The sequence below is a fragment of the Trachurus japonicus genome, chromosome 7 (genome assembly GCF_045865225.1).
Source record: "Trachurus japonicus isolate A0001 chromosome 7, Traja_1.0".
NCBI classification, from domain to species: domain Eukaryota; kingdom Metazoa; phylum Chordata; class Actinopteri; order Carangiformes; family Carangidae; genus Trachurus; species Trachurus japonicus.
In genome coordinates, this window is record NC_140913.1 from 15,368,905 (window position 1) to 15,385,515 (window position 16,611).

The 16,611-nt window shown below is 46.2% G+C and overlaps 3 protein-coding genes and 2 non-coding genes across 9 annotated transcripts; 4 read left to right on the plus strand and 1 right to left on the minus strand.

Moving 5' to 3' along the window:
* Positions 1-99: 99 nt before the first annotated feature.
* Positions 100-8,515, plus strand: naa80 (N-alpha-acetyltransferase 80, NatH catalytic subunit). Its single transcript, XM_085781434.1, has 3 exons — positions 100-254; positions 6,694-7,545; positions 7,723-8,515. Coding segments are annotated over exons 1-3 (948 nt in total). The 5' UTR covers positions 100-252; the 3' UTR covers positions 7,817-8,515.
* On the plus strand, positions 1,818-1,931 carry LOC146984403 (U5 spliceosomal RNA). Its single transcript, XR_015036236.1, has one exon. It is a non-coding gene; the product is annotated as a U5 spliceosomal RNA (small nuclear RNA).
* On the plus strand, positions 2,602-2,715 carry LOC146984404 (U5 spliceosomal RNA). Its single transcript, XR_015036237.1, has one exon. It is a non-coding gene; the product is annotated as a U5 spliceosomal RNA (small nuclear RNA).
* On the plus strand, positions 3,295-12,368 carry hyal3 (hyaluronidase 3). 2 transcript variants are annotated; one of them, XM_085781432.1, is made up of 8 exons: positions 3,295-3,457; positions 8,553-8,807; positions 10,230-10,481; positions 10,586-10,769; positions 11,333-11,480; positions 11,596-11,722; positions 11,818-11,907; positions 12,033-12,368. In XM_085781432.1, exons 2-8 carry the CDS (start codon positions 8,580-8,582, stop codon positions 12,318-12,320), a joined length of 1,317 nt encoding a protein of 438 aa, XP_085637558.1. In that variant the 5' UTR covers positions 3,295-3,457; positions 8,553-8,579; the 3' UTR covers positions 12,321-12,368. The 2 variants fall into 2 exon arrangements, with proteins under 2 accessions (XP_085637558.1, XP_085637559.1); XM_085781433.1 differs by having other exon boundaries at positions 11,333-11,475.
* Positions 12,365-15,926, minus strand: LOC146984406 (uncharacterized). Of its 4 annotated transcripts, none has more exons than XM_085781437.1 (5): positions 15,704-15,926; positions 15,372-15,460; positions 14,100-14,239; positions 13,782-14,000; positions 12,365-13,700 (listed from the first exon to the last, which is right to left on the minus strand). In XM_085781437.1, exons 3-5 carry the CDS (start codon positions 14,227-14,229, stop codon positions 13,567-13,569), a joined length of 483 nt encoding a protein of 160 aa, XP_085637563.1. In that variant the 5' UTR covers positions 14,230-14,239; positions 15,372-15,460; positions 15,704-15,926; the 3' UTR covers positions 12,365-13,566. The 4 variants fall into 4 exon arrangements, with proteins under 4 accessions (XP_085637563.1, XP_085637562.1, XP_085637561.1 ...); XM_085781436.1 differs by having other exon boundaries at positions 15,331-15,460; XM_085781435.1 differs by having other exon boundaries at positions 15,327-15,460.
* Positions 15,927-16,611: the final 685 nt, after the last annotated feature.

Genomic DNA, 16,611 nt, shown 5'->3' on the forward strand with positions numbered 1-16,611 from the left:
ATTTGTTTCGTCCCCCCTCCCACCACAGGGGGGCGCTCTCAACAGTTCAGACCGCCGTTGAGATTCAAAGGAGCACTTCCGGCTCCAGGGGCGGCTGATCTCCCGATGGAGCTGATCTGGGAACAGATTTGATTGACGACCGTCGGCTGGTGTATTTCTGTGGTGAGGGTCAGAGCTGACCTCAGATCAGCTGCCGGTCCAACCTGGAGCTGAGAGGCGCAGCGGCACCGACGAGCGGCGGCACCAACCAACATGTAGGTACCGGGAGAAGGCGGAGACCGGGGCGGGGGGTTAGTTGTCTTTAATGACCCGGTGGAGACACGGTTCATCCGTTCAACCGGTGTCACTACGCGGTGTGTGCTGATACGTGAACGGGAAGCCAACGAGCTGGCGGCGGCTAGCGCGGAGCCCAAACTGCCGCTCCGCTGACACTTCAGCAGCAGCAGCAGCAGCAGCAGCTTACCTTAAATGGAAGTAGAAGAGGAGGAGGAGAGAGGAGGAGGAGGGGGAGGAGGTGAAGTGAGTCTGTTTAAAACGGAGAAGAAGGAGGGAAAACAAATAACACCAGCTCGAACAAACGTAACGTTACAGTCTGAGTGTTTCTCACTGGATCAAGTCAGATCAATTCGTGATAAAAGGGGGAAAAAGGTTATTCCATAGATAGATAGATAGATAGATAGATAGATAGATAGATACTTTGAGGAGGTATGTGATTCAAAAATCAAATATTGAGTAAAGACGCAATGATATCAGACTGAGTCCTGAATAACACACTGTGAAACATGTGATTATTAGAACAAGTCACAAATCTGAAAAAGGATGTGGTCCATAAAGGTGCAAGTAGTGAATCTGTCCTGTTACAATCAACTCTTTCTCTGGAAAAAAGATCACTGACGAACAGGGATGGACACTGATTTAGTGTAGCGTAGTCTGGTTGTACTGTACAAAGTAGAAGTACATGGAAGTGTGTGTGTGTGTGTGTGTGTGTGTGTGTGTGTGTGTGTGTGTGTGTGTGTGTGTGTGTGTGTGTGTGTGTGTGTGTGTGTGTGTGTGTGTGTGTGTGTGTGTGTGTGTGTGTGTAACTAAAAGTGACTAAATGCACTCTCTCCAACCTTGTCGGTGAAGCTGCTCCTCTCTGATAATAGCTATATCTCAATAACGATAAATATTTACATTTTATTCAGTCACCTCGGGCCACAGAAACAGGTTTGAAACAGAAAAAAACAGTAATGAATTGATGACAAAGTGTTCACTGTTATAACCTGTGTGTGCTACTGCTGCCCGGGCGGAGCAGAAACTAACTTTCTTGATGTAGTTTTAGTCTTTGAGTCTTGTACTGCGCCTGCGCACAGCTCCAGTCAAAAGGAGCAAAAATAATCGTCTGTGAGGCACGTTACAGTCTCGACTCGGTCAAGCTAAAGTTAATGATCAGTTTCTTCCTTTTTTCCACGAGAAATGTGATTTAGAGAGACTGTTTTACTACTTACAATAGGAGAAGGATGGCCAAAGACGGTTTTGGGGTGGCCTCGTCCGCCATGTTCCCACAATGCACTGCATGACAGCAGCGACGAATTAAGATCAAAGATACTCTATTTACCTGTCTTTGTTAAGATGAAGTTGATTTGTTTTAAACTGAGTTGTGAAAGGTCTGCGGTTTGTTTTTCGGGGCAATGGAGACAGTTTAAGTAGAACAAGTTAAGTTAATGTAGTACAGTTTAAGTTGGGAATGCAGGTATGTTATTGTGGAGGAGTAGGAACCATCACAGAGAGGACTAAGGCGGAGATCGGAACCGTCCCTTCATGTCTAGTTCATTAGTACACTCTTGTTTCTCTTCATATCGTATAAATCTTTCGCCTTTTACTAAAGATTTCCGTGGAGAGGAACACTAAGAGTATTTCTCAATTTTTTGATGCCCTGCTCACGCGGGGCTTTCTCTTGTGTTTAAAAAAAAGTATTGAAGCTCATACGTATTTGGTATAAATTTTTGACAAAGTATCTGAACTAATATAATTTTGCATTATGTTGATAAGCGGTAACGTTGGTATTGATCGTAGACATAAATAATAATATGCTGACTGACCTGAATAGAGCTGCATGGCAACGCGGCATCAAGTCAGTTTATTATCATAATGGGCGATAATAACTTTCCTGATGTGGTTATTCCGTGCGGTGTGCACTGCGCATGCGCAGAGCTTCAGCGAAAAAACTGCACGATAGTGATTGGACACCACCGATTCGGTCGATCGATGTTTAGCGATGGTTATCTGCATTAGGGCTAGGGATAAGAAGTGATTTTGTGGTTTTGCTTTGCTTGTGTTTAAAAGAAGAAAAAAAATAGAGGCGTGTCCTCGGCCGCCATGTTCCCACAATGCACAGCGCGGCAGTAGATGAATGAATATGTTCGAGTTTTTATACTGAAATGTGGTGAAAACTGGTTTGTTTCTGGCGCAGAAAATAATTTTATTTTTATTATTATTATTATTATTTTAGATGAACACGTAGAGTCGAGTTTTTTTTTTAATTGCCCACGTGATAATGAACCATGACCGAGAGGACTGGTGCAGAGGACCGGGTCAGTCTCCTTTGCTGTAGCCGGTAGTACACTCTTGTTTCTCTTCATATCGTATAAATCTTTCGCCTTTTACTAAAGATTTCCGTGGAGAGGAACACTAAGAGTATTTCTCAATTTTTTGATGCCCTGCTCACGCGGGGCTTTCTCTTGTGTGAAATATCAAAGCCATGTTCAGTCTCTCTCCAGTTATTACCTCCAGCTAGTACAACATTTTGCCATGTTGTTTACCATCTCCAGCACCCACTATTTGTTGCCCCTGGTCATTTCAACTAAAAGACATAGTCTTGTTTACATTAGAATCCATTATTAAAACTATACGTGACGGGCGTGAAACTGATGTGTTTATTTTAATAGGAGCTTCTTTCTGTGTCATATAGAAAACAACAGGGCCAGTGAGGTCACATGCTGAAGATAGACACCTGTAGACACTATTAGTTTTAGCCTGTACAAACCTATTTTGTAGGTTTGTGTCTTGCTCAAAAGCCCTTAAGACTTGAATTCTGCAATAAAGTATTAAAAAAAAAAAAAAGCCCTTAAGTGTGTGGAAATATAGGCTATATTTTTCCCACAGCAGAATCACGTGACAGAAGAAAAAACGGAGTGACACATTGCATTAAGCTGCTGCCCAGAGACGTCAGATGTTGTCTGACATGTCAATCATTAGTCTCCTCTGTCATCTCTTGTCACTTCCTTGCCTAGTGAACCCTTGTGTGTTTTTATCGTTGTCGGACAGTTCGTCTTCGTTTCTGTGTAATCAGCCACTTAGCCAGTTTCCTGTTGCATCTGTCCAACATCCTTTTTCTGCTGCATATCAAGATGCTTCAGTGTGAAATGTGAAACAGTGTTGGAGTCAGACCCAGGCTGGTAACTGTCCCAAAGTCACTGTGAGTTACTCATTTAATTCTAGTTGTTGGTTTCTTCTCTTAATGGTTTTATTTGTGTTGCTCTCTATGACAATAGTTTCATCTCAGATGCTGCAGGTTTAGAGGTTTAGTTCAATGTTGTTTCTTTTCTGAAGCTTCTCAGTATTTCTTCTCTGTCTCCCAATGTTGTCAAGCTTCAGCGTAAAATGTTGGGACTTGAGAATTTCAGGCTTTCGCGCAAATTTCATGCACCGCTCTAAGCGAGATAACAGATTTTTATTATGTAATCCTGAAAAACTTTTGTTTCTCAAGGTGAAAGTGACACGTGAGACAAGAAGATCAATATAAAGCTAAAAATAAGCCAAATATAAGATTTACTGTAAATACTGGTGTGCGAGGCGGTGGTATTCCGCAGAGTCATAATAAGTGTTACAGAAAATGGAAAATACTTAAGTTTAAAGCGTCAGTGATATTACTGTTGTTTTACATGAAGAGATGAAGAACCTGCTAAGCTCAGAGGACTCAGTGTAACTGATGGTCATGGGGCGTTTGTTGCAACTGCTCTTTCTTCAAACTCTGTGGTGAGATGTGTCAGATACAAGTCAACTTCCACATTCAGACCACTGACACAGTCAGACAGAAAGTATAAATGAACAGTGACCAGTATAGAGATGCAGTTGCTCAATGGACTGTGATATTGATAACTATAATTACAGTAATTAATAATAAAAAATGTCATTTATCATGAGGGAGTTACAGTGTGAGTCTATAGAAACAGGAGCCGAGGCCTCCGCATTGATGTTTCTCAGCTGTTTCTGTTTTAGGTAGTGAAATAAAGTGACGTTCAAGGAGAGACCATGGACCAGCTGCTCTGTCACCTGTGTGTGTGTGTGTGTGTGTGTGTGTGTGTGTGTGTACAGATGTGTTCAGATGTGTTCAGACCAAGGGGGCAGTTGTGGGTCTGAGAAGTGAAGCTCACTTCCGCGTTCAAAAAACTGCAATCCCCCCGGCTTCCTCTGGGGGCTGGTGTCAGAAGGGAGCATTCCCCATAGACCCCCATGTTAAAATCGCCGACTTTACATCCTCAGTAAACATGTTAAAAGCCTGGTGTCAGAACGTTTTTTTTCCTCAACCGATAGTTTCTACCCCCGCACACACTCTGAGGGGGGTGAATTTTTTTTTAACTCTACCGTTTTACTGTTATTAGATTAAAACTCTGGCCAATTAGGACGCGGAAACGTTGAGTGACAGGTCCGAGCAGCTCCGTGGACAGCTGCTTCGAGGCCAGTGGGCGGGTTCTCGGCCGACCAATCCAACATGGCGCTGTTCAGGCCGCCATATTTGAGTCACAAAAACGACTCCCCAAAACCAATGGGTGACGTCACGGACGCTACGTCCATTCTTTTTACAGTCTATGGTTCAGACCAAGGGGGCAGTTGTCGGTCTGAGAAGTGAAGCTCACTTCCGCGTTCAAAAACTGCAATCCCCTCGGATTCCTCTGGGGGCTGGTGTCAGAAGGGAGCATTCCCCATAGACCCCCATGTTAAAATCGCCGACTTTACATCCTCAGTAAACATGTTAAAAGCCTGGTGTCAGAACGTTTTTTTTTCTCAATCGATAGTTTCTACCCCCGCACACACTCTGAGGGGGGTGAATTTTTTTTTAACTCTACCGTTTTACTGTTATTAGGTTAAAATTCTGGCCAATTAGGGCGCGGAAACGTTGAGTGACAGGTCCGAGCAGCTCCGTGGACAGCTGCTTCAAGGCCAGTGGGCGGGTTCTCGGCCGGCCAATCCAACATGGCGCTGTTCAGGCCGCCATATTTGAGTCACAAAAACGACTCCCCAAAACCAATGGGTGACGTCACGGACGCTACGTCCATTCTTTTTACAGTCTATGGTTCAGACCAAGGGGGCAGTTGTCGGTCTGAGAAGTGAAGCTCACTTCCGCGTTCAAAAAACTGCAATCCCCTCGGATTCCTCTGGGGGCTGGTGTCAGAAGGGAGCATTCCCCATAGACCCCCATGTTAAAATCGCCGACTTTACATCCTCAGTAAACATGTTAAAAGCCTGGTGTCAGAACGTTTTTTTTTCTCAATCGATAGTTTCTACCCCCGCACACACTCTGAGGGGGGTGAATTTTTTTTTAACTCTACCGTTTTACTGTTATTAGGTTAAAATTCTGGCCAATTAGGGCGCGGAAACGTTGAGTGACAGGTCCGAGCAGCTCCGTGGACAGCTGCTTCAAGGCCAGTGGGCGGGTTCTCGGCCGGCCAATCCAACATGGCGCTGTTCAGGCCGCCATATTTGAGTCACAAAAACGACTCCCCAAAACCAATGGGTGACGTCACGGACGCTACGTCCATTCTTTTTACAGTCTATGGTTCAGACCATAGACCATATGGTTCAGACCAAGGGGACAGTTGTCGGTCTGAGAAGTGAAGCTCACTTCCGCGTTCAAAAAACTGCAATCCCCTCGAATTCCTCTGGGGGCTGGTGTCAGAAGGGAGCATTCCCCATAGACCCCCATGTTAAAATCGCCGACTTTACATCCTCAGTAAACATGTTAAAAGCCTGGTGTCAGAACGTTTTTTCGTCTCAATCGATAGTTTCTACCCCCGCACACACTCTGAGGGGGGTGAAATTTTTTTTAACTCTACCGTTTTACTGTTATTAGGTTAAAACTCTGGCCAATTAGGGCGCGGAAACGTTGAGTGACAGGTCCGAGCAGCTCCGTGGACAGCTGCTTCGAGGCCAGGGGGCGGGTTCTCGGCCGGCCAATCCAACATGGCGCTGTTCAGGCCGCCATATTTGAGTCACAAAAACGACTCCTCAAAACCAATGGGTGACGTCACGGACGCTACGTCCATTCTTTTTACAGTCTATGGTTCAGACTTGTCTGGTCTGGTGCTGTAATGTTGGTGTCCAGTAGGGGGCAGTGTCCTGGTTGGAGTCAGTGAACAGGACAGATGTCACTCAGTAATATAAAAAAAAACCCAACGTGAAACAGAAACGAAAACATCTGGACTCATTTTCATGAACAGAACAAAGACGAGATGGACTTCCTGTCCAGATGTTGGATCACCCCTCACATCAGCTTACTCCTCTCCTTCTTCCTCTTCTTCCTCCAAATGAACAAACCGGTGTAGTTTTGTAAAGCGCAGCTGTCATGACGTCGATGATAATGATGTCACTAACCACCTGCATGACCACGCCGCCCTGAGAACTGATCCCAGTTAAACCTGCTCACCACCACAGGTCTGACCCAGAACCGCCAGCGGCCGAGCCCAGTCTGGACCCCGAGCCGGACCGGGTCCGCCTCGTTCCCGTCCACCAGCGTCCAGACCTGCTGGTCGCCTGCGCCGACCTGGTCAACTCCGAGTGGCGGCGGAGTCAGGCGGCCCGGGTTCACTCGCTGCAGAAGTCCAGTGCGGAGTTCCCCGTCTGCCTCGTCCTCCTGCGGGGCCGCGGGGGGGCGGAGCGTCTGCTGGGCCACGCCCGGCTGTCCCTGGTGGTCGGACACGGCGGCAGCCTGTTCGTGGAGTCGGTGGTCGTGTCCGCGGCCGAGCGGGGGAGGGGCCACGGACGGACCCTGATGGAGCAGACGGAGCGATACGCCAGGCGACGCGGCTTCAGGCGCCTGTGTCTGACCACGCACGACAAGCAGCACTTCTACGCTCACCTGGGCTACGTGCTGTCCACGCCGGTGCAGAACGCCGGCGCCATGACGACGTTCGTTCCCATGGAGATGCTCCTGAGGTTCACCAGGATGTCAAGTAACGACCAGCATCCACAGGAACAAACGGGCTCAAAGACGGAGGCTCAAACATCACAGGGGGGCAGAGACGCAGAGGGGCCGCCTCCTCCTCCTCCTCCTCCCTCTTCCATCCCTCCTCCCTCTTCCATCCCTCCTCCACCTCCTCCTCCTCCTCCTCCTCCTCCTCCTCCACCTCCTCCTCCCTCTTCCATCCCTCCTCCACCTCCTCCCTCTTCCATCCCTCCTCCACCTCCTCCTCCTCCTCCTCCTCCCTCTTCCATCCCTCCTCCCTCTTCCATCCCTCCTCCACCTCCTCCTCCTCCTCCTCCTCCTCCTCCTCCTCCTCCTCCTCACTCTTCCTTCCTCCTCCTCTCTCCCTCCTCCTCCTCCTCCTCCTCACTCTTCCTTCCTCCTCCTCCTCCTCCTCCTCCTCCTCCCTCTTCCATCCCTCCTCCTCCTTCAGCTTCATCTCCTCCTCCTCCTCCCCCCTCCTCTTCCACCTCTACTACCTCTACCACCCTCCCCCCTCCGTCTGGGGGGCAGCTTGTGGTCCAGACTCTGACTGAAACTCCGTACAGAGACGCTAAGGGAGTTCCCATCTACTGGATGCATAAAGACATTTGACAAACTCAGACTCTTATTTTGATCGGTTCAGGTCTTAACAAACAGTTTACACTCCTCATGGTCTCTTCAACAGCAGCAGAGACGACAGAAGCAGAAAACTTTTACCAAAGTTTTAGTTTTTGAGCTTCAGGAGAATCATGTCTGACTGTTTCCAGATCCATCTTCACTGAGCAGGACGCCACTTGTTTTCAGCTGTTCAACTTTGATATGAAGTGTTTCCATGTTTTGTGGGTTTTCAGAGAGGAAGAGGAAGTGACATGAAGCTTTTTATCGAGTTAGCTCAACTTCAGTATTTAATGTTGATTCTGAAAGTAAAATCACAGGTTTTTTAGTTACACAATAACAAATTATGTGTTATATAGCACATAATAGAAATAGGATAGAAAAGGATTTACGCAAAAGGATCAATAATAATTGGTCTGGAATAAATAAATCAACAACAAAAAAAACACTCATGCTTTCACATGAAGAGATGATTATGTTTGACTTGATGTGCCTTAATATTATTATTATGTTTACTGAGACCTGGTGCCTGTTCAACAGTTGTGAGATTGATGAAACAGATTCACAAACATCTGAAATAAAGAGAATTTACAAAGATTTTTCTTTGTTTGTTTTATGTTTTATTAAATTATCTGAACATTAACGTCCTGTCACTGCTCTGAAAACGATTCTGTTGGTTAATTTATAACAGTAACACTTTGTAATTGACTGGTCCATGTGTCTCTCCTGACAGGAAGGACACATCAGTGGATGAGCAGCCATGTTGCTGTCTCAACTGCCTCTCTTCCTCCTCCTCCTCCTCCTCTTCCTCCTTGTTCCCCCCAACACCCGTCCTGCTGTGGCTGCAGCAGGTCGGCTGCAGCAGGACCGGCCATTTGTGGTGGTGTGGAACATACCCACAGCTCGTTGCCACAGAAGCTATGACGTCCACCTGAACCTGGAGGATTTTGATATTGTGGAGAACCAACATCAGAGTTTCCAAGGAGAGGTGACTCATCACCTGGGGGGGGGGACTCTGTAGTTTTAAAATAGTTAAAGCAGAAGTAAGCGGAATATTTGTGTTAATATAAGTCTTAAATAGTTATATCTTCCGACAGCAATCACTTACATAGAGTGCCGAAGCGGAAGCAGCCCCATGGGTCCTCAAATCGAAAAAAGTCTCCATACGAATGAATGGGACTCCAAGATTTATTTCGTGATCCGTTTGAATTGTGCCATGACAAAAAAATATGTCCTCTACCTGTTTAACACCTCACGTTTCATGTCGAGAAATCAGCAGTTTATCGTAAAACGACAACAGAAGAATGTATTTTGTGTGACGACGCTCTGCGGACTACAGATCTGGTGTCCCACAAAAAATACGTCACCAACTGACACGGGAAAGGGCGGCATTTGGTGTGTGACGTCACCTACGCGACTTGTAGTCTTTCTGGTTATGGACTCTTCGGAATTTTATTTTACAATAGTTTTACAACAAACTGCTGATTTCTCGGCATGAAACGTGATGTTTTAAACAGGTAGAGGACATATTTTTTTCTCATGGCACAATTCAAACGGATCACGAAATAAAACTTGGACTCCCATTCATTCGTATGGAGACTTTTTTCGATTTGAGGACCCATGGGGCTGCTTCCGCTTCGGCACTCTATAGAGTGTTTGGTCCGAAACACAGATCTGTCAGTCACTTTGCTCTGCTGTAAGCCGAGGAGAAAACTTCTTGTATACTTCCTTGTATCCTACAACCTTTATCCAATGAGGAGAGAGAACGGCATGAAGGGGCGGTCCTCTCTGTGTGTGCAGCCAAGGGATGCACGTGAATGTGGTGACGTAGGGACGAGGACCAATAGATCCATGACGAGGGCGGGGGCTGCTAACTCCATCGGCTGACAAGAAGTTAGCCAAAACGACCGGATCGCTTACTTCTGCTTTAAACTACAGAACAGTGAAAGTGTTACGCTGAAACCTGCTCTGCTCTCTGAAGGTGACTTCTGTGGCATCAGTGACCTTTGATCTTCTTCTGGTCTAACAACCACAGAGTCTTTGGAGTCGAACTGTTAACTCCTTCCTGCTGATAAAGGAAAAGCTGCAACAGAATCAAATAATCATATACAAAATATATTAATTAGCTTTTGTAAATTGTTACTTCAGCTACATTTGAACCCAATGATCCTTTATCTATTAATTCCAGCGGTGGCATGGTGGTAAAGTGGAAAACAAGTATCTGTTTCATTGTTAACTCATTTCTCTATTGCATCATGGAGCTCTGTCAGCCTTCACATTAGCCGAGGAGTGGCTGAATGCGTTAGCTGGTGGTTAATGGTTTATCACATTATTTTACATTGAACTCAGGGTTAAATGGCCGCCGTGTGACTCTGGTCTGCGGCTGAACAGATTCTCTGTATTTTCCCAGAATGTGACCATCTTCTACCGTGACCGCCTGGGGATGTATCCCTACCTGGCCAAACATGGCCGCAGGGTGAACGGAGGGGTCCCGCAGCTCGCTGACCTCACCGCTCACCTGGCCCTGGTGGAGGGGCAGCTCTCTGGCCTGCTGCAGCCGGACTTCTCGGGTTTTGCCATCATTGATTGGGAGGAGTGGCGGCCGCTGTGGGCGAGGAACTATGATTCCAAGATGGCGTACCGCCGGCTGTCCAAGGAACTGGTACGAATTACTAATTGGTCTGTTATTTTCTGTTCTTTTTGTATACTGTTCACTGGATACTGTTTCTATTTGTTGTTTTTTTAATAATAATAATAATAAAAAAGGTACGAAAGGAGAGACCAGATCTGACCGATGAGGCCGTGAAGGCGCTAGCCCGGCAAAGGTTTGAGCAGAGCGCCAGGAGGTTCATGGAGGAGACGCTTCAGTTGGCGGTCAGAGGTTACCCCAAGGGATTCTGGGGGTTTTATGGTTTTCCCGCCTGTTTCAATAAACACAAGAGGAAGCAAGGTACAAACCCCAATCATGGATGTATTATAGAACCTATATTATATTTGTATATTATTGTCATAAACCACATTGAGAAAAGGGATAGGCTATATGAGCTAAGTTTATCATTTTTATTATGTTATAATACTTAACACTGACAGCAGACTGTGGATAACCGCTTGAGATGATGTCATGAAATTATGGAGCTTGTAGCTGTCAATAGAAAGGGGGGGAAAAAAGACTGCTGGCAAATATTTAAACTTAAACACAAATGTCGGCTACTATATGTACTTAGCTATAATAAAAAATGTAATTTCACATACTGACATGACATGAACAAGTCCAGCCCATACAGATCTGTGTAATGTATGTATAATTATTTGTAGATATAGGTTATGTTAATGTTTTGTGCTGTAAGGTCCAGAAGTCTGAGACAAACAAGAATTAGGACAACATAATAGAGACAGATGCTGCTGTCCTTGTATAGGTAGCAGCATCACTCAATGGATGGACGGTATGTCACCCACTACACAGATTTCAGACAGTTTCGATAAAAACGTGTGATGTTTGTGTGATGTCATTAGACCAGCGTTACACTGGACGCTGTCACCGAGGGACGAAGCGGCATAACGACCGTTTGTCCTGGCTCTGGTCTCAGTCCAGTGCCCTGTACCCCAGTGTGTACCTGCCCCGGCGGCTGGCGGGGTCCAAGGACGCCGCTCTGATGGTCAGGTACAGAAGAGGCAGAGTTGCCTGCTCCACCTGCACCTGTCTCACAAACTACACCTGTGCTCTCATCACCTGCAGGACATGACTGTACTGATGGACATCTGTCTTCTCCACACAGACACAGACTGCTGGAGGCTCTGAGGGTGGCGGCACGTTGGCACCGTGGCAGCAACACCAGTCACAGCACACCAGTCCTCCCCTACGCCAGACTGGCCTTCACACACTCACTCACCTTCCTGAACCAGGTAGAACATCTGCCACAGCTTGTCAACACAGAAACTGCTGTTCATCTAATAAACATACAATTGTACTGTGTGTGTGTGTGTGTGTGTGTGTGCAGACAGACTTGGTGCACACTCTGGGGGAGAGTGCATCACTGGGAGCTGCTGGAGTGGTGCTGTGGGGCGAGATGAAGTTTGCCAAGTCCAAGGTGTGTAGTGTAAAGTTGTGTGTGTGTGTGTGTGTGTATGAGAGAGAGACAGACAGAGACAGAGGGTGGGGGGTTATTGTGTATGTGTATAACCCTCTCTCTACAACCCCCCCCTTCCCCCCCAGCGTCAGTGCATCCTTCTCAGGGACTACATTCGCTCGGTCCTGGGTCCCTTCGTCCGCTCTCTGAGGTCAGACACTCTGCGCTGCAGCCGTCAACTTTGCCATGGCAACGGGCGCTGCGCCAGGCGAAGCCCCACCTCTGGTCACATGGTTTCTTCAGGTCCTGCTGGGACCTCGGACCCGCGTGAACCCCCAAGCATCAAACTTCTCCACAGCCACTTCATGTGTCAGTGCTACCCAGGCTGGAGTGGAGAGGAGTGTCGAGAAGAGACGAAGAGTAACTCAGACTGAACAAGTCATACAAGTCATATTGTTAATACAGTAAAAGTGTTCAATACATTTATGAATTTCTGTGTTTATTTTTGTATATTTATAAATCTATACAAAGACATTAGAGCAAACGGACATGGAAGAAAAGCAGAAATCCTATTTTTTAAACAAAGCTACACTGTAGCATGAGACAGTGCTAATTTTAACAGTTTGCTCACACAACCACAACAGAACATGAACAACACAGTATCAATGCACAATAGTGAAAGGTGACGAACAACAACAAAAAATTGTGTAATACCTCGCAACATACATAATATATACATCCTCTCAGCATACTGGATTTTATCAGACAGTGATGGAACAACTGGGCCAGAGCAAGCTGGCTTGCATGCTAACTCAAGTAAAAGGAGATTGATAGTTTAGAAATAAAAGTTCACATAATGTTCTGTACTATTCACTTTGATCAGCTATTAGCATGGGAAGTGCCCTGTGCCCCGGACAGGTAGGTAAACAGGTGCTAATTCTAATATTAGCTCAACATACATGTCACATGTAGCTTCTTTAAAGTGCCTCATGTCCACGGCTCAACAGGTCTGTTAATCAAAATCCTTCACATTGGGTTACAAGAACTAAACTTGACAGACATTCCCCTCTGGTTTTACTCACTCTGATAAAACCAGCTACTCACGAATTCAAGATGGCCAACAATCCTGCCAAGTTATTTATTCTGCACCTCTGAGAAGTTTCCACTATTTGCTGATATGAATGATCAAGGTATCAAATCAAACAATTTAACAGCTTAGATGGTCAATTAAGTTAATTGTAAGAACTTAATGAAATAATATTTTAGCCAGCCAACATATTAGTTATAAAAAGCTTGAACTAGCCTAGCACAAGTTAATGCAGCCTAGTAAATGCTAATGTTTCAAACAAATAAATATCTGCACTGTCAAATCTTACAGTGCAGATTTTGGATTGTAGATGTTTGTGTTTGATGATGAATGTGTGAACTGAGTTTGAGATTAAGTTTGAGGAAATATAACTGTTGTGAAACTAAGTCTAAACTGAGTCTAAAACATAGGATCACATCACTACACTGTGATGAAGTCAACATTATGTGTGTGTGTCGTCTGCTCATGTTGCTCTCATGTCGTCATCATGTCTCCTAATGTTGTCTTCATGTCGTCCTTGTGTTCCCTCGTGTCCCCTCGTATCATCCTCATGCCTGTCCATATGCCATCCTCATGTCTTCCTCATGTTGTCCTCAAGTCTGTCTCACTGTTGTCAGGTTGTGTCTCAGCTTCTGCAGCTCTTGGATCAGCAGTGACAGCTCTGTGGCTGCGGTCTCCTTTTCCCTCACGGCCTCGGTCAGCATCCGGATCGCACCGCCTTGTTGGACTGGAGGAGGAACAAACACTGTGAGCTCAGGTGCAGGAAACATCGGATGACAATAATGAATCAGTCAATTAATCGCCTCACCCAGGAAGTAGAAGATGAGGAACACGGTGAGCAGCAGCAGAGTGATGATGGCACAGCCCATGGCGTAGGCTCGAGATGAATTAGGTGTCAACATGTCCTGCAGACGGCTCTGCCATTGGCTGCTGACCTGCTGACCTCTGTGACTGACCGCTGTGACATCGTGAGCCAAGACGTTCCCATTGGGAGACGGTGTGTAAGCAGGACGAGGAGGCCTCATGCCTGAAAACGCACACACTGTCAATGTCTAAATGTGTGTGTTTGTGTGTGTGAGTCTGTGTGTGTGAGTCTGTGTGTGTGTGTGTGTGTGTGTGTGTGTACCTTTGTGCTCATGCTGGGTGCGATACAGGTCGCTGATGGAGTCCACAGAGTGAAGCTCGACTTCGGAGAGGTCTTTGTCACTGACCCTGTAGAGCTGGGGGGTCGTCTGAGAGGAGGGGGGCCTCGACATGGCTCCTTGTCTGGAGGGAAAGGTCAGAATGAGGAGATGGAGGGATGGACCAATAAAGAGTGATGAATCTTCTAGTGCAGGGGTCTTCAACGTTTTCCAGTCCAGACCAAGGACCCCCAAACTGATGGAGAGATGGAGCAGGGACCCCTACTATATTTCTTTAAAAAAAGTGTAGCATATTAAACTAGGCCCAGTACCATGTATACACATAGCTTGTTATTGTGCATTCAATACTAAGCTATTCAAATAATACACAGGTTCTATATTCATGTTTTTCAACGTGTACAAGGTACAGAGAGTAGGGGGCTATCCCTCTGCCATTTATAAACAGACCTTGTTCACTGATACCAATGCCCAGGGCCGGCCCAAGCCTCCATGGGGCCCTAAGCTAAATCTTTATTTTGGTGCCCCCTCTATTACTGCCAATAATTTCATGTTTTACTCTGTCATTACGAATCATCATATCCTAGCAGGTTTTTACCTATTTTATCTATGGTTTTTATTCTGAAGGCACCAAATTCAGCTAAAAGTGCAGCCCGGGGTTGATTTACATTTCATCTTCAAATTGATGTAGTACTGGGATACTGAATGTCACCTATAGGTCGACTAAAAGTAACAAAATAAACCAACAGACACTGCATTTACTGTAAACCCATCATCTTCTTTTTAAAATTTTTCGTTTTAAATATACTGCAACAGAAAAGTGCAACAACAATTTGAAATGCAACAATAATTTAATACGTTTTTTGTAATTACGCAGCGTCTCTCTAAGGATCGACAAAAGTTACACACTACAATTTAAAAAAGTTACTTGCCTTTTGGGGGCGCCCAATAGTCACGGGGCCCCAAGCAGGTGCTTAGTTTGCTTATGCCTTGGGCCGGCTCTGCCAATGCCGATATCATGACTGTCAACTGCATGGTAATCCTGCAGACAAGCTATTCAAATTGATGTTTTTATTTGAAACATAAATGTGGAAACTAAAAGATATAAAAAATTGTCTAACCATCTCCGTGGACCCCCTAGTAGGGGTCACGGGCCCCCTGTTGAAGACCTCTGTTCTAGTGAGTATATCTAGACATATGTAGCCTACTACTACTAACAGCAGGTAGATCACACTCTAAGGCTGCTGTGATTGACAGACCAGATGTTTCCAGCCTTGACTGTTGCGTCTGTACAATCCTGACTCCTGAGGCTGCTGCTTTGATCAGCAGGTGGTGAAGATGCGGAGACCTGAGGAGGAGGAGGAGGAGGAGGAAGTCAACATCATGTAAAGGTGAGAGGGAAACTGGTCACATGACCCTCATCAGAGCCACTAGCACTGATCAGAGCTATAAATAGGGCGGCTATCAAAGATATAAAGACAGAGGACTTGTCTGTCTCCTCACTACTGACTGACTGACTGAGCCGCTGTGTAGCTGAGCGCCCGGTTTACTGACTGGACTCTGTCCTTCACAGATGATCAGTGTCACTCACCTCCTGTCACCATGAAGACACACTGTTGAAGTTTCTCTGTGTCGCTGTCTTCGTCCTCTTCCTGTTCACTCTGACTCTGGGGCAACAAGTTGACGTGTGTGAACGTCCAAACGTGTGGACACGTGACGTCCCCGAAGAGTCCCACTGAACTGCAGTTAAATCATGTGTGAACCACGGGAAGCTCCAGGTCTCTGCTGTCAGAGAGAGTGACGGAGCAGCTGTAGCCCCCACCCACATACCCCCACTCACTTACTGTGTGTGTGTGTGTGTGTGTCCAGTGTCCCAGTTTAGCCCACCACCACAGCTGCCCCCTGTGAGAGAGAGCTAGAGATCTGGAGAGAGAGGAGCCCCCGAAACATGCCCACTCCCTCCAGGTCTGAAATAGCAGCAGAGACATGAGGTATTATTAGTCCTCTGACTGATCAGGGGGAGGGACACACACACACACACACACACACACACACACACACACACACACACACACACACACACACACACACACACACACACACTCAAGTGGATTGAAAAGTTTCACATGACTGACAGCTGTCGGTCACAGGGCCGTTGTATAGGGGAGAAAGGTGATGATAATTCTAGGGGCCCAGCCATGGGCCCAGCGCCCAGTGGGGCCCACAAAACACCCCATTAGTCTAATATTTGTATGACTGAATCATTCTGCATAAGACCCTGACTAATACTCGTCTCATAGTAATGCTGCATTAGCATCAAAACAAAGTAGGCTAAATAAAAAATGATAATACATACGTAGTCTAAGAAAAAAAGAAAGAAAGGAAAAGTTAGGGGATAGGGGCCCACTTTAGTATTCTTTAAGGGGGCCCAGAATTCCTAGCAACGGCCCTGGTGGGTCATAATGACAAGATGAATGGGGTGTGGTGGCTGAACTCATT